Below are 25,474 nucleotides of genomic sequence, written 5' to 3'. Positions count from 1 at the left end.
AGATGTGGGGAGAAGCTCTCAGTCAGTCCCACGCTACTGTCAGTTGTTTTGAAATCTGTGTGTGATCTGCTGAGTGCTTCCCTGCCTCCCACAAAGCCAGTGGCTCCCCAAAAGCAAGATAAAAGTTATGCTACTCCTTCCAAGCTAAAAAGGGACACGATGTGTTTAGTCAAAGTGAAAGGTTTAGATTTGTTGAAAGGTGACATGTCTTTAGTGGAAGTTGGGTGACGTTATAGGAAAATGAATCCAGCATACCGAGTACAGCACTGAGCTCTGCATCCTGCGTGTGCGTGGGTTTTCCTCAGTGGCAGTCTTCTTGGAACCAGTATGCCGAAGTCTACTGCAGTTTGGGAACTGATTGGGGTTTTCCAGTGCACTTCCATCTCGTACAAGAAAGTGGTTGGGAGGGGGTGTAAGTGACGTATAACACATCTTAGCTCTTCTCATTCAAAACAATGAGGAAAAAACCACCTGGAAAGCATTTCTTGTGCAGAGCAACAGATTTTCACCAACAGACTGCTGCCGTCAGCACAGATGCCTGCAAGGTACGAACTCTAGTGGCTGAAAGTGGATTGAGTGGTAGTGTGTGGCAGGTCTAGACAGGCTTGGCCAAGCCGGCTGCTGCCTACCTGCGGGAGTGCAGAGGGGTTTTCTCTGTCCCCAGGAGTCCCAGCCTCTGGCTCTGCACCGGAACTGGGGTGCAAAGTTTTTAGACAGAAAGCAAAATGGCAAGAGCATTGCCGGAGTCAGCCACATGCCAGGCAAGCACCGCTGGCACAGAATCAAATCCCCTAGTGAAGATGAGGCATGGCCTAGGCAGGTCTGCTGGCCCTGGCTGGTGTTGGAGTAGGACTGGGTTCTGCGGTGCCTGGCAGGGGCTCGTCTGAGGCTGAGGCAGGCTCAGGACTGATGCCACATCTGTAAGGCCCAAGTCAGGGATTTTTGAATGCTGAGTTCTGAGGCTGCAGACGTAGATGGGGGCTGGGCAAGGATGCAAAGTAAGTATGGTAGCTCGCTAGAGAGAAGCAGGGAGGGGTCCAGCTTAACAGCCAAGGGATAAAAGCCATCATCCTAGACAGTGCGATTTGCAGGTGATTCATTCTGAATCAAGACTGGGGTTGGTAGAAGGAAAGGGAACGTCTACATTCCCTTCAAGAACTGTCCAACCCTTTTTTTTCTTTTATTATTTATATGTGCATACAAGGCTTGGGTCATTTCTCCCCCCTGCCCCCACCCCCTCCCTTACCACCCACTCCACCCCTTCCCTCTCCCACCCACCCCCTCAATGCCCAGCAGAAACTATTTTGCCCTTATCTCTAATTTTGTTGAAGAGAGAGTATAAGCAATAATAGGAAGGAACAAGGGTTTTTGCTGGTTGAGATAAGGATAGCTATACAGGGCATTGACTCACATTGATTTCCTGTGCGTGGGTGTTACCCTCTAGGTTAATTCTTTTTGATCTCACCTTTTCTCTAGTTCCTGGTCCGCTTTTCCTATTGGCCTGAGTTGCTTTCAAGGTATCTGCTTTAGTTTCTTTGTGCTAAGGGCAACAAATGCTGGCTAATTTTTTAGGTGTCTTACCTATCCTCACCCCTCCCTTGTGTGCTAAAGCTTTTATCATGTGCTCAAAGTCCAATCCCCTTGTTGTGTTTGCCCTTGATCTGATGTCCGCATATGAGGGAGAACATGCGATTTTTGGTCTTTTGGGCCAGGCTAACCTCACTCAGAATGATGTTCTCCAATTCCATCCATTTACCAGCGAATGATAACATTTCGTTCTTCTTCATGGCTGCATAAAATTCCATTGTGTATAGATACCACATTTTCTTAATCCATTCGTCAGTGCTGGGGCATCTTGGCTGTTTCCATAACTTGGCTATTGTGAATAGTGCCGCAATAAACATGGGTGTGCAGGTGCCTCTGGAGTAACCTGTGTCCCAGTCTTTTGGGTATATCCCCAAGAGTGGTATTGCTGGATCAAATGGTAGATCAATGTCTAGCTTTTTCAGGAGCCTCCAAATTTTTTTCCAGAGTGGTTGTACTAGTCTACATTCCCACCAGCAGTGTAAGAGGGTTCCTTTTTCCCCGCATCCTCGCCAACACCTGTTGTTTGTGGTGTTGCTAATGATGGCTATTCTAACAGGGGTGAGGTGGAATCTTAGTGTGGTTTTATTTTGCATTTCCTTTATTGCTAGAGATGGTGAGCATTTTTTCATGTGTTTTTTGGCCATTGGAATTTCTTCTTTTGAGAAAATTCTGTTTAGTTCACTTGCCCATTTCTTTATTGGTTCATTAGTTTTGGGAGAATTTAGTTTTTAAAGTTCCCTATATATTCTGGTTATCAGTCCTTTGTCTGATGTGTAGCTGGCAAATATTTTCTCCCACTCTGTGGGTGTTCTCTTCAGTTTAGAGACCATTTCTTTTGATGAACAGAAGCTTTTTAGTTTTATGAGGTCCCATTTATCTAGGCTATCTCTTAGTTGCTGTGCTGCTGGGACACCATTGAGAAAGTTCTTACCTATACCTATTACTTCCAGAGTATTTCCTACTCTTTCCTGTATCAACTTTAGAGTTTGGGGTCTGATATTAAGATCCTTGATCCATTTTGAGTTAATATTGGTATAGGGTGATATACATGGATCTAGTTTCCGTTTTTTGCAGACTGCAAACCAGTTTTCCCAGCAGTTTTTGTTGAAGAGGCTGCTATTTCTCCATCGTATATTTTTAGCTCCTTTGTCAAAGACAAGTTGGTTATAGTTGTGTGGCTTCATATCTGGGTCCTCTATTCTGTTCCACTGGTCTTCATGTCTGTTTTTGTGCCAGTACCATGCTGTTTTTATTGTTATTGCTTTGTAATATAGTTTGAAGTCAGGTATTGTGATACCTCCTGCATTGTTCTTTTGACTGAGTATTGCCTTGGCTATTCGTGGCCTCTTGTGTTTCCATATAAATTTCACAGTAGATTTTTCAATCTCTTTAATGAATGTCATTGGAATTTTGATGGGAATTGCATTAAACATGTAGATTACTTTTGGGAGTATCGACATTTTTACTATGTTGATTCTACCAATCCATGAGCATGGGAGATCTCTCCACTTTCTATAGTCTTCCTCAATCTCTTTCTTCAGAAGTGTATAGTTTTCCTTGTAGAGGTCTTTCACATCTTTTGTTAGGTTTACACCTAGGTATTTGATTTTTTTTGAGGCTATTGTAAATGGAATTGTTTTCATACATTCTTTTTCAGTTTGCTCATTGTTAGTGTATAGAAATGCTAATGATTTTTCTATGTTGATTTTATATCCTGCTTCCTTGCTGTAGCTATTGATGATGTCTAGAAGCTTCTGAGTGGAGTTTTTTGGGTCTTTAAGGTATAGGATCATGTCGTCTGCAAATAGGGATATTTTGACAGTTTCTTTACCTATTTGTATTCCTTTTATTCCTTCTTCTTGCCTAATTGTTCTGGCTAGGAATTCCAGTAGTTGAATAGGAGTGGAGATAGTGGGCATCCTTGTCTGGTTCCTGATTTTAGAGGGAATGGTTTCAGTTTTTCTCTGTTAGGTATAATGCTGGCTGTAGGTTTGTCATATATAGCTTTTATAATGTTGAGGTACTTTCCTTCTATTCCTGGTTTTCTTAGAGCTTTTATCATGAAATGGTGTTGGATCTTATCAAAGGCTTTTTCTGCATCTATTGAGATGATCAAGTGGTTTTCGTCTTTGCTTCTGTTAATGTGGTTTATTACGTTTATTGATTTTTGTATGTTGAACCACCCCTGCTTCCCTGGGATGAAGCCTACTTGGTCGTGGTGAATAATCTTTTTGATGTGTTGTTGCATTCGGTTTGCCATTATTTTCTTGAGGATTTTTGCATCAGTGTTCATTAAGGAGATTGGCCTATAGTTCTCCTTTTTGGAGGTGTCTTTGCCTGGTTTTAGGATAAGTGTAATACTGGCTTCATAAAATGTGTTTTTCAGTTTTCCTTCCCTTTCTATTTCGTGGAACAGTTTAAGGAGGGTTGGTATCAGTTCTTCTTTAAAGGTCTGATAGAATTCAGCAGAGAATCCATCAGGTCCTGGACTTTTCTTTTTGGGGAGACTCTTGATTGCTGCTTCAATTTCATTTTGTGTTATAGATCTATTCAGGTGATTAATTTCCTCTTGGTTCAGTTTTGGATGATCATATGTATCTAGAAATCTGTCCATTTCTTTAAGATTTTCAAATTTATTTGAATATAGGTTCTCAAAGTAGTCTCTGATGATTTCCTGGACTTCCATGGTGTTTGTTTGCATTCCTAATTCTACTAATTTGGGTTTTTTCTCTCCTCATTTTAGTCAGGTTTGCCAGGGGTCTATCGATCTTGTTTATTTTTTCAAAGAACCAACTTTTTGTTTCATTAATTCTTTGTATGGTTTTTTTGGTTTCTATTTCATTGATTTCAGCTCTTATTTTTATTATTTCTCTCCTATTTGTTTTGGGATTTGCTTGTTCTTGTTTTTCTAGGAGTTTGAGATGTATCATTAGGTCATTGATTTGGGATCTTTCAGTCTTTTTAATATATGCACTCATGGCTATAAACGTTCCTCTCAGGACTGCCTTAGCTGTGTCCCATAGGTTCCTGTAGGTTGTGTTTTCATTTTCATTGACTTCCAGGAACTTTTTAATTTCCTCTTTTATTTCATCAATGATCCATTCTTCATTAAGTAATGAGTTATTTAGTTTCCAGCTGTTTGCATGTTTTTTGTCTTTACTTTTGTTGTTGAGTTCTACTTTTCCTGCATTGTGCTCAGATAGTATGCACGGTGCTGTCCAACCCTTGAAGAGCTGGAATGCACCCTCGCTTAGAAAACCAGAGCTCTGGGCTTTAGCAAGGTGAGGATGCCAACGAGGCTCCTTGCCTTTCTTTCTTTCTTTTCTTTTCTTTTCTTTCTTTCTTTCCTTCTCTTTCTCTCTCTCCCTCCCTCCCTCCTTCTCTCTCTCTCTCCCCTTCTCTCCCCCTCTCTTTTTCTTTCTTTCTTGTAATATTCTAGAGGTGATGTGGACTTAGTGATAAGGAGATGTCATTTGTTTTGAAAACTATTAATCTCTAAAGTGTGATAGATAAAACAAAATTTTCTCAATACTTTTTAGGAACTGGAGTTAAGGAATTGTTTCTATTCTGTCTTTGGAAATTAATGCTTGGTTTAATACAAACTAACTATTGTTCCAAAAAGCTGGTGCTTGCTTTTAAAAAAAATGTCATCCCCATGAAAAGTGCCAGCATTTGCTTGCAGGTGACTAGATGTTGATGCACAGCTCACAGTGACAAATCCTCAGCCTTACCAGGCAGCATCATCTTCCCACACTTGGCATTCCTGGGCAGTTTCACCTTCCTCCTTCTGTAGACTTGGGTGAACTGAGAGAGCCCTCGTACAGAGGGTTCAAGTTATTTTCCATGCAGCCATGTCCTAAGGTCCATTTTCTGCATCTCTTGTCCCATTTGGTGGTTCCAAGGCCTGCCTAGACCTTGTCCATTGCAACAGTTTGAGGGCAAATGGAAGAGGGGTGACGAGATGGCCATGGGGTGGAATTCTGGGGTGAAGGTTCTGGCACACTCTGAAAATCAGCAAAATGAGGCAAGTGTGAAGATAATCAAGTAGCTTGGAATTTGAATAATGGTTAAAATTTTAATAATTGTCGTGCAGAAAAACAGCATATTGACACTTAATAATTGTGCAGAGGATTTTGTGTTAAAATTTGTTTGAAACAGAAAAGATCCCAGATCTGTTAAATTACTTCCCACACTGCAAAGAGAAACCAAGGCTATCATCCAAAAACAACTTCACAGTCCCCATTCTTCCTACCCCAAAGGTTCCCACCTCAGCAAGATCTTTGGTCGTGAGATAAGAGGGAAAATATTTTACTCTGTCAAAAAAAAAAGACTTCAGATACATTTGACAAAACCCTAAAGCAAGTGCAGGTATGGGCCACTTGGTGCCTTTTCCTCACCACAGGCAAAGCCTGGGAGGGGGTCTGAGGGGGAACTGGGAGTGGAAAGAGGTCAGAGCAGCTGAAACTAGACCCACAAGGAAGAAGGTGATGGAGACAGGGCCAGGAAGTGACAGGGAGCATCACATTGACTGTTGTAAGTGAAGGAGCCATGTAATTTAAAGTTCAAACCAGGACAATTTTACGAATGAAAGGGACTGATACTATTCAAATAAGCTGGTCCTGTCCCATGGGTACGGAGACGTAGGTTAACCTACTTATATGGGCAAAGGTTTCATATTAAGTGAGAGAATTGTGAAATTTTGAGCAAAGAAATGTCACAGTATGACTTACGTTTTTAAATGACCATGGTTGCTACCTGGAGGGTAGATCCTGGGGAGCAGCCAAAAGACCACCTCGTCGTGTAAGACAGGCACATAACAGTATCCCAGGCCTGGGACAGTGATGTAGAATGGTCACATTGAGATGGACTAAGAGGATGAAACCCAAGGCGGGGTTCAGTGCAGATGTACTGAACCCAGGTGTGATGGAAGGAGCTGGGCCAAGGCTGGCCCCAAGTTCTGGTCTTTAGAGTGACAGGCCAGAGTCTCTATTTTCTACCATGGGAGGAGTGGAAGGAGGTGTGGAAGTTACATGGTGAGAACAAGAGTGGAGTTTTAGGTTTGAGACACTTCTACTGTGCTTCCCGATGTCAGTGGGCAGTTGAATCTGAGTCTATAGTCAGGGACAGGTGAGGGAAGGAGATGCCCTAAAGAGCTGAAGCCCAGGAAAGTAGATGAGACCCTAAGGGTGAGAGTAGATGAGGACAAAGAGGAGAGAAACCCAAGATCAAGCCCTGCCCCCCAGTGTTACAGGCGGAGGGACAAGGAGGACCCAGCAGGAAAGCCTGGTTAGGAGGGATCAGTGTGGGAGAGCAAAGGTGGGAGGGAAGTCACCTGGGGAGCCCAGGTACTGCCTGCAGGTCCCCCTTTGTGAGCTTTGTCCATGGAAGGCAGAGAAGGGGTTACCTGAGGAAGACAGAGAGAGAGTGGCCAGGAAGAAGCCACAGGGGTGCGGGCCATGGAAATCAAGGAAAGAGAATCTTTCCTTGTGGTGAAGACAGCGACACCAACCTCAGTGCAAAACTATATGGTAGAGTGCTATGGCCACTGTAACACAGCTGGGTGACTGAACAGGAAAGGACTGTCTCCGACCTAGAAGCTAGAAGCCCAAGGGGTTCCTTCTGAGGTCGTGTGGCAAAACCCACTCCTGGCCTCACATGTAGACAGCCATTCCTTCCCTGTATCTCTTCATGCATTTTCCTTCTGTAGCTATCTGTCTCTGTCCAAATTTCTCCTCCTTATAGGATGTCAGTCATGTTGGTTTAGGGTCCACCCTGCTCCAGTGTGACCTCATCTTAACTAAGAACATCTAAGAACCTTCTTTCCAAAGCAGGTCACATCCAAAGATACCGAGGTTCAGAACTTTAACATATGAATCTTGGGAGTTGGGGGAGCCACTAGGGGTGGAGGGGAGTGCCATTTAACACACAGCATCTGTGAGAACTGTCTTAATGGGGCAGTGGGTGTGGACAGCTCTCCTCAGTCACACCAAACAGGCAGAGAGATAAGCCAGCAGCTTGGGTGGAGGGGAGGGGAATGGGGGGGGTGAAAGGTAAGGACAGGACAGAATGAGGAGGGAGAACTGAGCAGCTTCCAGATCCACAGGGAAGCAGCTGGGTATGGCAGGGTGGGAGGAGGTGCTGGAGGAATAAAAGGACCATAAGAGTGAGATGTGAAGCCAGGCCCTTAGTCAGGGTACAGAGACCAATGTGAAGGAGGACTGGTCTCAGGAAGGTGATGGTGACAGCCCCACAGGTGACAGTGGCTGAGCCTGGTATGTGACTGTTGGGGTCTCCGAGGGCTGACAGCCTGTCATTTTACAAGTGCAGGTGTTTGAATAACACTGTTGTTCAGTGTGTCAGTCCTGTGCCCAGCAGAGAGAGTTGTTCAGACACTTGGCCTGCCTGCGGGTTCCGGGCTCCTTGGGTGGTGACCATATGGGTCCAAGTGTCAGCTTCCACCATCCCCTATCCGGGAGATCCTGGGGCTATTGGGACGGAGGCCAAAGACAGGAATGAGCGCCCATTGAGAGGAAAGAAGGCTCAGAGGGATCAGATTCCACAAACTTGTAATCAAAAGTGCCATCTTCCTGACACCATGCAATTTGGGGCCCTCAGCTCCTCCTGAGAAGCCCCAGGTGGGCATCACCTGCAGTCACGGCTGGCTTTCCCAGCTGTCTGTGCTGGAGGGAACTCAAATAACATTTTCTCTTCCCTGATCCCTGGTTGTCAGCCTCCTCCTCCCTCAGCTCTGATCCCTCCTACAGGGAGGTGAGCCCTGAGTGTAAAATGTGCAGTGCCATGCCACTGCTGTGCAATAGGGCCAGAGTCTGATTCCAAGGAGGCTGGCTGGGTGGTGAGGACAGGGCCCAGGCCGCCACCATGCCCAGCTGAAAAAACCCGACTGTCAAGGGAAGGAATCACAGAAACACAAAACAGAGCCCAGACCTGTCTTCTCTTGGTGTGATGTAGTGGCCACATCACGGGGAGGGGACTTAGGAAAGAGTCCCATCAGGACCCAAGGGTACCCTGGGACTATCCACCACTGTAGGCACCCCTGGAAAGGGGGACAGATGGGGCTGAGTACGTATGAGAAAGCAATAGTGCAATGTCTGTGTAGCCACATGCAGTGTGCGTGTGTGTGTGTGTGTGTGTGTGTGTGTGTGTGATAAAGCTGGCAGGGTACACCATTTTCTAGACAGAAGTTTCTATTTTTAAATGTGTACCCAACAACAAATCTATTAAAACTAAATATATTTGATGTTATTTTGCAAAAGGTATTGTGAAAATATATCATTAAATCTTAGTGAAAATTGATTGCCTTATAATTAAGAATCCCACGTTCAAAATGGCATACATAAATTTTGGATTTTTTTAAGTAAGTCCCTAAGTTTGAATCCTCAAAACACTCACGCTTTAAAATATGAAAACAGTTATGTAGTGGAGTTGCAGTCGTGTGCAGTCATATGAAGCATGGGGAGAAAGTGATGTAACGTTGAGGTAAAATGTGGTCATGCTTTTGTTTTGTTTTGTTTTGTTTTTGGTGGTACTGGGCCTAAACTCAGAGCTTCATGCTTGTGAGGCAGGAGCTCGACCCCTTGAGCCATGCCCCCAACCTTTTTTTCTCTGGTTATTTTGGAAATAGTATCTTGCTTTTTGCCCAGGCCAACCTGGAGCACAATCCTCCTGTTGACTCTTCCCACCATAGCTGGGATGAAAGCCACTCACCACCACACCCTGCTTTTTTCTGTTGAGCTAGGGTCTCATGACCATTGGCCTGGACTAGCCTCAAATCATGATCCTTTCCATATCAGCCTCTAAGTAGCTGAACTGACAGGTGTGAGCCACTGGCACCCAGCTAGGTTCATGCTCTTTGCCCAACACCTGTCTAAGCTGGACAATGCACAGATCCGAGACAGGAGCTGGCCAAACCGGGCAACAGGGTTCAAGAACTGAGTCTGGTGGGCAAAAGCCCACCCGCCCGGGACACCACACTGAGAGCATGACAGCTCCCCACTGCTGACTTTCCCGTGGAGATGAGTGGTGACATCAGCATTGATGGCTGTGGTTTCCAATATGACAAAATACACCGACATGGGGAAGACCCGTGTGACTCAGTGCACCACTGCTTCCCAAATGAGCAAGGCCTAAGGTTACCAAATCACCCGTGGGTGAAAGGTCTATTCAAGACACAAAACTTACCAGTGGATTTACGTGACAGAGGACAGAAGTCCACTGGAACTGGTTTCCAATTCCACACACATCACAAGCAGCTGCAGGTCCCGTGGTGGTGTAGAACTGAAAGACACTGCTCACCGATGTCTCAAAGGCTATTCAATATTCCTCCCTTCCCACTCACATCTGCGTGCAGCCACAACAGACCACAGCAGATAGGAATCCAGAGCCGGGAGGAGCACCCAGCTAACGTCCACCACCAGACACTAAGCACCCTTGAAAAGAAGCCAAACAGTAACCCTCTTCTCATGAATTTATTTTCGCTTTGGAAAATGTATTTCTTATTCATAAAAATGATACGTATGCTACCATGATGGGTTTATTATTTTTAAATGAATTAGAAGTACATATTTTAGAAATTTCTAAGTTTCAATGTCTACTACAGTAAATATCGAGAGCTACAAACTCACAGCAACAAAAAATCTTGGGGATTCCAAAAATGATGAGGGTTCCTTAAGGCCAAAAGTTTGAGAACCACTCTGGTAGCATCATGGGTGTCTCCTCCAAGCCTTAGATACTGCACATGTGGGAATCCACTGAACAAACGTGGCGGGTTGTCTATTTTTCCTATTTGTAGAGTAAATATAACACTCGTGTCAAAGTCAGTCTGTCTTAGCGATATTACCCGTGTGCCCCTCTGAAATTCTCAACATTAAACTTCACGCCTGCCTTCCAAGTATAGAAATTACCTGGTGGCAGGAAAAGAAAATAACACTTGAAACCTATCAAGTACAGAGTCTCAGACTTCCTAAAAACTAAAGCATGCATGTGAATTTCAGACACTTACTAAATGTGTCATTTGCACAGCTCCACCCCTCTGTTTAGTTTCAAAATCCTGTGTTCATCCTAAATTTTCAACAGGAAGAAATGCTTTGTGTTTCTGTCTTCATTTGTAACTCAAGCACAGAACATCTTGATATTAAACAGAAAAAATAAATAAATAATCCAAGGAAGGGAGAGGAAGAAAAGTACAATCTGTCTTCAAGAGAGAGATTTGTCTCAGAGGAACCAGTCCCTAGAGGAACAGGGTGTGCTACTGAATGTCACTGTCATTGTCAATGTCATCTCAGCGACGTGGTGTCCCACCTTCCATCCACAGGACACTCCACACTGTGACTCACTCACAGGAACACAAGGAAACTGGCCTGTGGGGTGTTTTCTAGCAGAGTGGACCCACCTGGTTTCTGTCTTAATTTGCCTGCTTTTCCTCTGCAGGAACTTGACCGGCACATTTCCTGACTACCCTGATGTACAAGAAGGAGGCTCAGCTATTATTTTTTCTGACAAGACCCCAGAGCAGGTACAAGTTCGCTCCAGAGAGAAAATGTAAATCCGCCATATCGCATTTCTGTAGACTTCACAGCTAATGGGTTCATATATTGCTAGGTCTTGGTTATTAGCCTGCAAATGTTCTAGGGGTATCTTGGTGTATATTCTTTCAAGTTTATCTCAGAAGAAATTCATACTTTTCCCTACCTGGTCTTTGAAAGAGATGTGATGACTCAGGAGCTCGTCTTGGTAAACTGAGCAGCCTGGGTGCAGGAGCCTCTTCTGCTCTGGCCCCTGCCTACCTCTTCTCCCTTCCTTCCTTCCCAGCGTCAGGCCATTGCTCCAGCCATCCACTCACCTGACCCCCACATCTTAGGCCGCCCACCTTCAGCACCTCTGTGCATGGCATGGTCCCCTTGCCACCTAGGGTGTCTTCCATCACAATCACCAGTTGTTAATTCCTTGAAAATTCTAACACATGCAACAAGATAAAAAACAGAAAAGGAATTATAGATATTTCAAAGTGATAATTTTCTCATTACAGAGTATGCATAACAAACTTAAGAAAATTTTATATTGACAGTTCAACAGTTGTACAGAGTTACAGGGACAAATCTCCACTGGAGAAACAAAAGCCTCCAGGAAGCCAATTGGTGGGTGAGCTCTCCTGGCAGACTTGAACAAAGTTCAGAACACATTACCTTCCCCTTCTTCCCTACGGTAATGCAGTTTCAATCAAAATCAAAATACATTCTACATTAGCAAGCTTATTTTCAAGTTTATCTGGAAAAATGTAGGGAAATATCCAAACAGGATTTTTTTAAGAACTTCAACAATAGGGAATTTGTGTTATAGATATAAATCTAATTATTTTAAAGTAATTAAAGTACCACAGTACTGGTAAAAAAAAAATATTAGGTAACAGCAACAATAAAATGACCGGTAATATTTACAGAGCAAATCCACCATGCCAGGTACTACGTAAAACACTTTATATAAATTAACTGATATAACCCTACAAAAATAAGGCAAATTGGGCAAATTCACAGTAAGCTGTGAAGCTCAAATTCAAGCTGAAGTAGACTGACTTTACAATAATGTGCTTAGAAACTGACTTATACAAGTCCAATGTCGTTTCATGAAAATGGGAAAGGGTAAAGCCAAGTATGGTGGTGAACATCTGTAATCTCAGCTACTGGGGAGGTAGGAGCTAGAGGACTGCAAGTTGGAGGCTGGTCCTGGGGAAAGTTAGTGAGACCTGTCTCAAACCCTAATAAAAACAAAAGGGCTTGGGGAATGGCTCAAGTGGTAGAGCTCTTGCCCAGAAAGCAGGGAGCTCTTGGTTCAATCCCCAGTACCACTAAAGGGAAGGAGGGAGGGAAGGAGGAAAAGAAAAAGAAAAGTAGAGGAAGATGGACAATTCAATAAGTAGTACCGGGATCACTTACTCACTGTTTGGCTTTCAGTTGCATTAAATATTAACATGTGAAAATATTAGATTACAAATTAACAGAAGAAATTGCTGGGATATTTAATGATCAGGGTAGATAATTTTAGAAGCGTGTCACTATAGGCAGGAGTCATAAAGAAAACAGACTGAAATATTTGACTACATAAAATTGAAATGTCAAAAAAAATACCACAAATGAAGTTAAATCATATAGTAAGCTATGGAAAACATTTTCAACGTATGTGATGGTGGACAGCATTCATATTTAAAGAGCTGTAAGAAGGTGGAACATCCCAGTAGAAAGGAAGTCAAAGAATATGAAAAGGATTTTAAATTTTTTTCTTAACGTGTAGTAACTGCACAAAGGGATATCATTGTGATTTTCTCCTTCAGGCATATAATGTACTTCAAACATTTTTTTTAATTCACTAGCAAAGATATTTCAATATAAAATAATTTTGCTGTATCACTTTACCTACATACTTGGTAAAATTTTTGTAATCAGGACAAAAAACAAATTGGTGTGCACACAGCAAAAAGTCACTTGAATATATTGGTGCTGGATGCATAAATTAGCACCACTTTTATTTTTGGTGGTGGCACTGGGGTTTGAACTCTGGGCTTTGCACCTGCTAGGAAAATGCTCTGTCACACGAGCCATGCCTCCAGCCAGCATGACGTTATTTAAGGGACCTGGACCAAGTTGGCATCAAAAACTTTAAAGTGGATACCCTTTGACTTATAAACACTATTTGAGGAATTCATGCTAGAGAAGATAATAAGACAAATTGCCATAGGTCAGAAGTCAACAAGTCTTTCCATACAGGGACAAACAGTAAATATTCTAGCTGCAGAGCATACATTCTTGGCCAGAGCTCCTGGCTCTGCCATTACAGCCTGAAAGTATCCGGAGAGGATACAGAGAGGACTGGTGAGCGGGGCTGTGCTCCAAATGTCATTTCAGAAATGGGTGGTAGGTCACAGCTGGCCCGTGCAGTGTCATTTGCCGTGGATGGTTGTCAAAGCAGTTATTGTCCCTGTGTTTATTGCATTGACCAGGAAGACCCCATCTTGTGTGCCATGATAGGTCACCAAGTACATGCAGCTCTGAGCTGCAGAAAGCCCAAGCCACAGGTCAGGACTCTAGACCTCACTGTGGACCCTGCAGCTGGCCTCCCCTTTTGGGTGCCTCAGAGCCCTTGGGGTCAGGCACGGGGCTCCTCTTCAGCCAGGAGTGTTGTTCCCATCATCTCAGAACCTTCCCAGGACCCTCTGGACCACACCTGCTTCTCCCTGAACTCCCTGAGCACTAAATGCCAGCCCTGTTGTTCAGCAGTTGAGCAAGCCCTGCCCTGAGGGACTGTCATAGTAATTTGCTGTTATTTCACTTTTTTGCATGTTTAGGCCTTGCCCCTGCAGCTAAATCATCAGGCACAAGTTGTGTCTTGAAAGTCAGCCTTTGGCAAGCAGCCAAACATGCTTGGTGATAGTTTTGAAAGGTAGCAGTTATAGGATTAAGGATGTTGGGGGGTGTCTCAGTTGTCCACCAGAGGCATTAAGAAGGAGCGCACTCCTAGTCAAACCAAGAACAGCAGGGGTTGTCTGCTTACCACGTTACAATAAAAAGTACATTTCATAATACATTACCGTAAGGAGAGGAGACCACAGAGCAGTTTGATTTTGAAAGGCAGATGACTGAAAGTGAGAGGGATTACAAGCCACACTCTATACACCCAGCCTCCAGCAGGGACTGCACCCACCACCTGAGTCTGCTCATGGTGAATGAGACCCCAGCAATGCCACCCTGCTGGTGAGGCTGTGATTAATGAGAGCATTCATGTGACGTGCTGAAAGCACAGCCTGCCCATTGAGAGCTTCCAGAAAGTCTTAGCAGTTGTTGTAAAGTCAGGAGTAGTGGGGCCTGGCTGCGATAGCAGTTATAATAACATGAAGGTTAGAAGAACAAGCAAAATCTCTATGACAGCATGCACAAATAGTGAAATATGTTTCTAAGACACCAGAAAATGCCATTTGTGAAATAAGCCTAACGTTGACACAATGCCCCCAATACAGAATACAAGTAAAACCATAGAGCAATCTTCCCATGAGTTTTAATGCAAAAGTTTAAACCAAATATCAGCACACTAAACCCAGCAGAATATTAGATAAGTAACACGTCACAATCACATGGTGATTATTTCAGAATGCAAGAACCATTTGAGTTTGGGGTGGGTATCAAGGCATTGCCTCAGGAAGTGGTCTAAAAGGGAAATCCCTGTGCTCATCACTGTGAATGCCAAAAGGACATTTCCAAACTCAGCATCCATTCCTGATTTTAAAAAATAAAACCCCAACAAAAATTGGAATACAAGGATACTTCTTTAACATGACAAAATATTTCTTAGTTCCAACCTAATATCATGCTTAATTAAATCCATTAGAAACATTTCCACTAATGGCAGGAAAACAGAAGAATGGCCATTGTCACCACTGTTATTAAACACTGTCCCATTACAAACAACTGTGCACTATGAGACAAGAAAAAGAACACAGAGATGCAGAAAATGGAACGGAGAGGCAAATGAGAATAAACTAAGTAATGTGAGAAGTAAGCTGGCAGATGGGAAAGGGACAGACAGTATGCAGGAAGCAATGGATTTGTCTACACAAACCTCAGGTGAATGGAAAACATAATAGGAATCCATTTACCACCACAAAGACACAGCACCCTGGAAAAACTTAATGTGTGTTCTACATGAAGAAAGGCTTAAAACGCTCTGAGGGTTGCAAAGAAAGGAAGGAGCACACCTGTTCTTAGGAAGGAATACACAACATAGGTTTTAATCCCTCTAGCTTCCCAAACACCATTGATAAGCGTAATAGGATCCAGACTAAAACACCACCATACATTGGGGCTTTCAGGAGAGAGGGAGGGTTACCACCCTAAACTTTGGGTAGAAAGCCAATAAGCAAGGATAACCAGTGAAAAGGAAGTATGTGGGGGAGGAATTGGCCCTGCCATCTATTAGAACACAATATTTACTAAGAGCCGATGACTCAGTCAAATGGCGTGAAAGAATAGAAAACCCAGAAATGTGCATGACCATATATGGAAAGTTGAAATCTCCAATGTATGAGGAAAAAGAAAATAAATGATATTACGGTAGCCAGATCATCATCTGAAAAAGAAATTTAAACCCCTCTCTCTTTGTACCTTACTCCAGAATGATTCCAAGTGAACCAAAGATTTAAATGTAGTACAAAACAAAAACACAAAAGAACTAGAAAATGCCCAAAAAGGAATATATCATGACCTTGAAGGGGGAAAGAGCTTTCTAGTAATACAGAAGACATAAAGAAAAACTTGATAAAAATTTGACTACACAAAAAAATTTTAAACCTGCCTGGAAAAAATGCCACTGAGTAAGGCAAGAGACAGGTGACTTACTGGGAGAGTTGCTTACAGTAAGTATCACAGACAAGACACTAATATTCTTTTTCTTCATTAAAAATTTTTTGATTATCATATTATTGTTGTACTGGGGGTACATTGTGAACTTACAAAAGTGCTTACATTATATCATAGTTGAGTTCACCCCTCCATCCTTCTCCTTTGTCCTCCCAACCCCCATTCTTAGAATAGTTTCAACAGGTGTCATTTTTCCATTTTTATTCATGAGTATATAATATTTCCACGATATTCACCCTCCTACACCCTTTCCTTATATCTTCCCCCTACCACTACTACCAAACCCCAGACAGGACCTGTTTTACATTCCTGTCCTCTGTTTTTGAGGAAAAAAGGACATTTTTGTTTGTTTAAGATTTCTATACAGAGTTTCGTTATGACATTTCCATGTATATATATATATATGTGTGTTGTATCCCAAAGAGATTATTTTTCTAATACCTAAAGGACTCTTACAGCTCTGCAAGAGAAAGATCAATAACCCAAAAATAGCAAAGGTTATGATGGGACCGTTCTCAGAAAGGAAAATCCGAATGGATTTGCAGCATAATTAACAGCAGTTTGACATAAGACAAGATGACCACCCTCACACATGTAAGAGAATTGCCCATTAAAATCACCCTGAAAGACAAAATTAGCAAATGGACATATCCAAATTCAAACTTTTGCATTTTGAAAAACCCTATTAAGAAAACAAAAAGCATAAGCAACTGACTGGGAGGAGGTATTTACAACCTGCTAAAGGACTTGTATCCAGAATATACAAAGTACTGTTCCACCTCAGTAATCAAACAGGGTCCAATCAAAACTGGGCAAAGGAAGATATATGAGCAGCTATAACAATATGAACAGCTGCTCAACATTATTAGTCATTGGAGTGAAAATTAAAGCCACGTGCCACACTATCACACTCCACTAGGACAGATACAGTCAAAAAGACAACACTATTGGATGGAAGGGAACCCTCACACATTGCTGATGGGAACATAAAACAGTGCAGCCATCTTGAAAAACACTTTGGCAGTTTCTTAAGAGTTAAACATCAATTTAACAAAAACCCAACAACTCCACTTTTAGGATTTTATCCAAGAGCAATGAAAACCATGACCACATAGAAATTGTGCGTGAATATTCATAGCAGTATTACTTACATGGCCACAGATGAGAAGCAGCTTAAATACCCCTCAGTGGATGAACAGACAGGTGAGAAGTGGTACATTCATTCAGTGGAATATTATCTGCTAGTTAAAAGGCTCAAACAACTGATGGATCCTACATGGATGAACCTTAAAAACATTAAGCCTAGTGGAAGAAGCCAGGCACAATAGACTGCACAGTATAGGATTCCATTTGTATGAAATATCCAGAAGAAGGGAGCCTGTAGAGACAGAAAATAGGCTCATGCTTTCCTGGAAAGGAGGGGAGGAGAGAGAAAAGGGACCAACAATTAACAGACATGAGAAACTTACTGACAATGTCCTCAAGCTGATGTATGGTAATGATTGCACAACTTGATAAACTTGATGAAAATGTATTGAATTGTATACTTGGAAGGGGTGACTGTATGATATGTAAAATATGCCTTGATAAAATTACATTTAAGAAAAGAAAACAGGCAGCAGGCCAGATTCCAGCCCCCCAAAAAAAAAATGATGGCTGACCTAACAGGCAATGAAGTTCATGTCTAATTTGGGAAGATTTTGCTATAGTTAAAGAGTGTGAGCAAAATTAATTCAATATTGACTTCTCACACTCTGTGGCGACAGAGGCATATCACTTTCACCTATGTGGTTGACAAGCACACACACTGTGACAGCAAGCACACACCAGACAGTTCTGTGCTGCACTGCTGGTGGCAGTGTAAGCCATACACTAGCCCAACCAAGAACAGTGCTATATGTGCCTACTCCTAATCCAGTATTTCACCTTTAGGAATTTGTCATACTATACACTTGCACCTTAAAATGATATTCAAATGTATTTATTCATGGCGCCAATAAGAACAGTGGCAAAAGACTGGAAATAATCAACCTTCATCACTGATGACCTTGCATTTCTTTTTCACCTTCATAGTCTCCAGGTACTTGAGTTGCCTTCCCCTCCCTGGAGCCTCCCAGAACCACATGACTGCTTCCCAGTCCTGAAACTCACCCCTAGTGGCCTTCACAATGTCCAGGTGCCTGAGCCACAACCCCTACTCCCCAGAACCACCCATGTGATTGACAAGCACAACACACTATGACAAGGATCACATGGAGAAATAGCCCTCTCCTACATTGCTAGAGGAAGTGTCCCTGGGTGCTCTGGTCCAGAAACCAGAGCACCTACTGTGTGCTTTCCTGCAAATGGCCCTGAGCTCACACACACACACAGTCTCCAACCCCACCATGGCACACACTGGAGGCTGACCCCTGTAGCCAGGCTACTTTATGCTGCTATCCTGGCCCAATGGCTGAGTGCACATAAGCAACTGACCCTGCCCCACATTTCCTGCCCCCAGCATCATACTTTTCTTCAGTTAGCCCCTATAGTTGCACAGGCATACACATCTCCAGCTTAGCCCACAGCTGCTCCACATACAAATGGCCTGATGACTGTCAACTGTCCTGCAGCTGGCCCCTAAATCATGTACAGACCAGTTGTTGTTCCCCACTGCCCCATGTGTACCCATAGCTGATCACAGTCCCTGACTCCAGTCCTCACCACTGTGCTCAGACATGCAGCTAGCCTCTGATGCAACCTGTATGCTTTCAGTTGGCTTCCACAGTGGAGTGTGTACCCACCACTGGCTCTGAACTCCACTGCTTGATCCCTAGTTCCAAGTCATAGAACCTAGAGACACAGTGGAGGACCCCAACAGTTCTTTACTGCCACTGATGACCTCCCAAACCTCTTTCCACCAAGGACCATTAGGTGCCAGCAGCACAGACTCCAGCTGCATGAGCCAATTAGAAGAGCAGCCCCTCAACATGGAGCTTCCATGTGCTTTCATAGCTAATGCCTTGCACCTGTGGACCCATGCCACAGCACACCCAGCCACTTCCACTCCCCACACACACACACACACACACACACACTCCTCAAGTGAAGGTCTGTCCTTACCAAAGCCAGTCCATAGAATCTGGAAAAGGTAATTGCTTCTTTCAATGTGTGGACACCTTTGCAAGACTATAAGGATCATGAAGAGTTTACAGAGGAACATAATAAACTGGAGATCCACAGGAAAAAAATGACAAAAAATTTAAAAGAATTATTCCAAATCAGCTCAGCAAACTACAGGGGACACAAATATACCATATAATAAAATCAGAAAAACTACACAAGGACAAAATGAAAAGCCAAACAAAGAGATAGGAAACATTAAAATGAATCCACAGAAATTTTGGTGCAGAAGAGTACAATAACTGAAGTAAAAAATGCAATAGTGAGCTTTAGCAGCAGACTTGATCAAAGGGAAGAAAGAAGCAAACCCAAGACAGAGCATTTGAAATCATGTAGTCAGAGACAGAAAGAAAACTGGAAAGGAAATGAAGAAAGGCTAAGGGGTCTATGACATGTCATCAAAAGAGCTGACATACATCATAAGAGTTAAGAAGGAAAAAATGGGAGGTGTGGCTCAAGTGGTAGAGTGCCTGCTTTGTAAGCACCTGCTTTGCAAGCACAAGCTCTGAGTTCAAACCCCAGTCTGACAAAAAAAAAAAAAAAGAAGAAAGTGACAGCATGTTTATTTAAAGAAATAATGACTGAAAACAGACCAAAATTGAAGAAAGATAAAGGCATCTTGGTACAGGAACTTCCAAGGTCTCTAATCAAATGCCACCCAAAGAAGAGTTCACCAAGACATGTTATAATCAAACTATGAAAAATCAAAGATGATGAAAGAATTCTGAAAATAGCAACAGAAAAGAAATACCTCACATGAAGAGAACTTCAATACTGTTCTTAGCAGACTTCTCAGCAGAAAACTTGCAGACCAGTGGAGAGTGGTATATGACATATTCAAAATGCTGAAAAACAAAATAAAATAAATGCCAGCCAGAACCACTTGACCTAGCAAAGTAATCCTCAGAAATGAGAGATAAATAAGAGCTCATTAGCACTATTCCTGCCTTACAGGAAATGTGACAGGGGAGCTCAAGTTTAAACCAAAACCCTAATTAGTGATATAGAAGCATATAAATGTATAACACTCACTGGCAAAGTTAAATATACAGTCAAGTTGAGAATACTAGCATTATAATGGTGATAAATCACAAGTATAAATTGTAAAAAGACAAACCTATTACAAATAACTATAGCTACACTAATAAAGACACAAGATAAAAAACATAAACTATGCCATAAAAACATAATATGTACAGGAGGTGGAAAAGTGCAGAACCAATAAACTACTGGCCTGTTATGGCTACAGATCTCCCCCACTTACCCATGGTTTTCCTTTATTACCCATGATCAACCACATTCCCAAAAAGTCACATGGAAAATTTGAGGGAGAGAAATGGTGGGAGTGATCCTAACCAATGTACAGTGTAAACATATTCAAAATGTCACAGTGAATCCCCTGCACAATGAATAAAACACACTAATAAAATGCTTTGAGGAAAAAATGTAAATTTGAGAAATAATCAATTCCTAAATTTTAAATTGTGCCTCCCCCTGAATTGCATGATGACATCTCAGAAGGCCACACTCCATCACACTGTGTGTGCTACCCACCTGTGAGTCACCTAACAACCATCTTGGTTATCACCTCAACTGTCATAGCCTTGTAGTGCTTGTGCTAAGTAGCCCTATTTTACCTAACAGTGGCCCCAGTGCTCAAGAGTAGCTGGCAGTTCAGATATGCCAAAGAGAAGCTGTAGAGTGCAAGCTGAACGACAAAAATCTCCACTTACTAAGGAAAAAATGCCATATACTAAGGTTGTTAATGTACAACAAGATATTTTGAGAGAGACCACATTCATATAACTTTATTGAAGTATACCATTGCAATTGTTCTCTTATTATTAGTTATTGCTCTTAATCTCTTATTGTGCCTCATTTATAAGCTACACCTCTTAGTAGACCCATATGTATAGGGGAAAAACTTAATACATATAGGGTTCAGTATTTCTACTGTTTAAGACATTCCTTGGGGTCTTGGAATGCATCCTCTGCAGATAAGGAGGAATTACTGTATGAGATATTTTATTAAGCCTCACGGTAGTCACAATATAAAAACCCCTTAGTAGATATACAAAAGTGAAAGAAGTCAAAGCATACCACTGTAGAAAATTATCAAGTCACAAAGGTAGATAGAAGCAAAAGAAAAAAGAACCCACAAAACAATCAGAAAACAATGAACAAAATAGCAGTAGTAAGTCCTTACTGATCAATAACAACTTTGAATGTAAATGGATTAACTTTGCCCATCAAAAGACATACAGTGGTTGAGTGGATTTTTAAAAACACCCAACTATATGCTGCCTACAAGACCACTGGTTTCACCTTTAAGGATATACATAGAAAGTAAGATGATAGAGAAAGATATTTCATGTAAATTGAAACCACAAGAAAGCAGAGTCACTCTAATTATATCAGACAAAATAGACTTAGGTAAAAAGCTATAAAATGAGATAAATAAGCTCACAGTGCAATGATAAAGGATATAACAAATATAAACATACATGCACCCAACATCAGAACACCTAAACATGAAAGGGTAGATAGGCTGCAATACAGTCATAATGGAGGACTTCATTAACCCCACTTTCAACAATGGACAGGTAAGACACCTAAAAAACTAGATAGCATTTGTTGCCCTCAATGCAGAGAAACTAAAGCAGATATTTTAAAGCAACTGAGGCCAATAGGAGAAGGGGACCAGGAACTAGAGAAAAGGCGAGATCAGAAAGAATTAACCTAGAAGGTAACACACATGCACAGGAAATTAATGTGAGTCAACTCCCTGTATAGCTATCCTTATCTCAACCAGCAAAAACCCTTGGTCCTTCCTATTATTGCTTATACTCTCTCTTCAACAAAATTAGAGATAAGGGCAAAATAGTTTCTGCCTGGTAGCAAGGGTGTAGGGGGGGATAGGGAGGGGGCAGAGGTAAGGGAGGGGGTGGGGGAAGGGGAGAGAAATGACCCAAACATTGTGTGCACATATGAATTTTAAAAAACAATAAAAAAAAACGGACAGACAATTCAAGCAGAAAAATCAATAAGGAAACGTTGGACTTGAACTACCCCTCAGACCAAACAGAAGTAACAGACACACAGATCCAATGGCACCAGAGCACAAGTTCTTTGCACATGTATACACAGCCTTAATCTCTAGGATAAGTCAGATATGAGGCCACCAATCAAGACTAAGCACACTTAAGAAGATCAAAATAATACCAAGTATCTTCTCAGACCACAATAGCACAAAACTGGAAATTAATAAAAGGAGAATCTCGGAAAGTTTATAAATGTGTAGAAATTAAACAGTGTGCTCCTAAACAACTAATAAGTCAAAGAAAGGGAAATGGGGAAATGATCTTGAAGCAAATGAGAATGGAAACACAAAACACTGAAATTGATGAGAAATGGCACAAGAGGAAAGCTCATAGCAAGAAAGGCCTACATTGAAAAAGAGGAAGCACCACAAATACACAACCTAACACTGTGTCTCAAGGAACTAGGAAAAGAGGGGAAAACAGTAAGCCCTAAGTTAGTAGAATAAAGATCTGAGTGGAGATGAATGAGAGACTAGAAAAATAAAAGATCAGTGAAATAAAATCAACAAACTTTTAGCTAGACTGAGACAAAAAAAGAAGTCTCAAAATCAGAAATGAAGTAGGAGGACATTACAGTTCCTAAGATACCACCATGAACAATTACACGCCAACAAATTCAGCAGTCTAGAAGAAATGGATAAATTCCTAGAGGCATACATTCTACAGACTGAATCACAACAAAACAAAAAGCCTGAAATACAAACAACAAAGAGACTGAATCAGTAATCAAAAAGCTTCCAACAAAGAAAAAACCAGGACCAGGAGGCTTTTGGGGGGAACTCTAATGAACATTTAAAGCAATAATACTGGTCCTCAAATTCTAAAAACTTGAAGATGTACTATTTCTACATTCACTGATGAAAATGGCATCACCTTGATACCAAAGGAAGACCCTGCAGAAGAGATTACGGGCTAATATCCCTGATGAATGTAGATGCAGAAACCCCTTAACAAAATACTAGACACCAAATTCAAAAGCACATTAAAAACATTATCAATCAATTAGGATTTATCCCTGGGATGCAAGGATGGTTGAACATGTGCAAATCAATCAGTGTGATACATCATATTAAAGAAAAATTTTAAGTGTATAATTATCTTAATAGGTGCAGAAAAAGCATTTAATGAAATTTGGCATTCTTTCATGTTAAAAACTCTCCACAAATTAGATTTGAAGGAAACTTATCTCAATACAATAATGCCCATGTATGAAAAACCCATGGCAAACATCGTTATTGATGGTGAAAAACTAGAAGCATTTCCTCTATGATCAGCAACAAGACAAGGACGCCCGTCCTTGGCACTTCTATTCAAAATAGCACTAGACATCCTAGCCAGAGCAATTTGCCAAGAAAAAAAAGTAAAAGCTATCCAAATATGATAGAAAAAATTGAAATCCTTGCTAGGTGCCATTGGTTTACACCTGTAATCCTAGCTACTTGCAAGGGTGAGATTGGGAGGATTGCTAAAGGCCAGCCTGAGCAAATAGTTCACTTGACCCATCTCCAAAATAACCACAGCAAAACGGACTGAAGGTGTGGCTCAAGCAGTAGAATGCCTGCTGTGCAAATAAGAAGCCCTGAGTTCAAAAAAAGTCCCATCAACAAAAAAAGGGAACTTCTGTCTACTGATGACATGATCTTACATATAGAAAACTGTGTGGAGCCACCAAAACTGTTAAAACTAACAAATTCAGTAAAGTAACAGGACATAAAAATCAGTAGCATTTCTATACACTAACAGTGAACTTTCCTCAAAAAAAAAATCAAGAAAACAATCCTAATTACAGCAACATTTAAGAATAAATTTAACCAACAAGGTAAAAAGAGATGCATATGGAAGCTATAAAACATTGATGAAAGAACCTGAAGAGAAATAGACAGCGCTCATGGACTGGAAGAACAAATATATTGTTAACTATCCATACCCAAGTACCTACCAAAATTCTAATAATATTTCTTACAGAAATAGACAAAGCAAAAAACATCAAACCCATGTGATGTGAAAATACATCACAAAACTATGAAGCTCAAAACAGCTCAGTACTAGCATGAAAACAAACACATGGACCAGTGGAGCAGAACCCAGAACCCAGAAATAAACCCACATGGTATGGCCGATTGATTTTTAACAAAGGTACCAAGAACTTATGTGACATTGGGAAAGCTGGGTATTCAAGTGCAGAGAATAAAATTGGACCCTTATTTCAATATATATGGAATGTATTTCAATATTCCAGTATATACAAAAATTGACTCAAAATGGATTAATGATTTGGACATAAGAACTGAAACTGTAAAACTACTAGGAGAAAACAGGGGGAAATCTTCATGATGCATGTGAGCAATGGAATTCTGAATATGACCTCAGGGTAAAAATAGACAAACAGGATTGCATGAAATGAAAGGCTTCTACATAGCCTCAGGAAAAATTAACAACATGAAGAAACCGCCAATGGGTCAGGAGGAAATGTCCACATGCTATGCATCTAATAAGAAGTTAATATCCAGAGGATTCCAAGATGGCGGCTAGAGGGAGGAAGCAGAGAGCATGCTACAGGAAAAACCACTGAGAAGAGGCAAAACTTTGACTCCTCCACACCTCCAGCCTGTGCATAGCATCTCCACTTCACATTAAATGGAGACACCAGGAGGGCCCCAGCACCACCACCAGATGCCAGCGCCCAGACATCTTGGGAAGACGCGGACCACAAGGTGAACTAAGCAGTACACGGTACTCCCACGGACAACCCTGGGCCAGCTCAGCATAGCCCCCTGGACAGACTGACCCCCACCCAGGGAAAAAAGAGAAACTGAGTAATAAGCAATAAGAGCAATAAAGACACGATGCAAAGAGAGTGGGGCGCACTGAGTGCCAAAAAGGGCAGGGAGGGGAATCCTTCCCAGAACTGTAAATAAACAAGCTAAGTTGGAGAAGGCAGGAGTGGCAGCACATGCCCAGCAATCAGGAGCGGGAAAGCTTGTAAAAGCGGTGGTGGGAGGGAAACTCCACAAGAAGGAGGGAAGACCCACCTCCCACATGAGCTGTAAATAAACACGCAGGCCTGAGAAAGGGGGTGCAGTGTCACCTCCCCCAGTGTGCTTGGAAAGAGGAAAGCTTGTAGCAGAGGCTCACACACAGGAGAACTCTGGGTAAACAAAGCCTTCGGGGCCAGGTGAGTGCTAAGCTCACCACAGAGATCTG

General features: G+C 41.9%; 1 protein-coding gene across 1 annotated transcript in view; it reads left to right on the top strand.

The window, feature by feature from the left end:
• The window catches only part of Drc11 (dynein regulatory complex subunit 11), a 170,149-nt gene that overhangs the window by 47,486 nt on the left and 97,189 nt on the right, over positions 1-25,474 (top strand). Inside the window, exon 7 of the mRNA XM_074069567.1 lies at positions 11,035-11,119. Coding sequence (XP_073925668.1) covers positions 11,035-11,119 — 85 coding nt within the window. The remainder of the gene's footprint in view (positions 1-11,034; positions 11,120-25,474) is intronic.

This window comes from Castor canadensis, chromosome 4 (assembly GCF_047511655.1).
Source record: "Castor canadensis chromosome 4, mCasCan1.hap1v2, whole genome shotgun sequence".
In the NCBI taxonomy this organism is placed as follows: domain Eukaryota; kingdom Metazoa; phylum Chordata; class Mammalia; order Rodentia; family Castoridae; genus Castor; species Castor canadensis.
The sequence above is the reverse complement of the archived record's forward strand: the minus strand, read 5'-3'. Positions and strand labels throughout refer to the sequence as shown.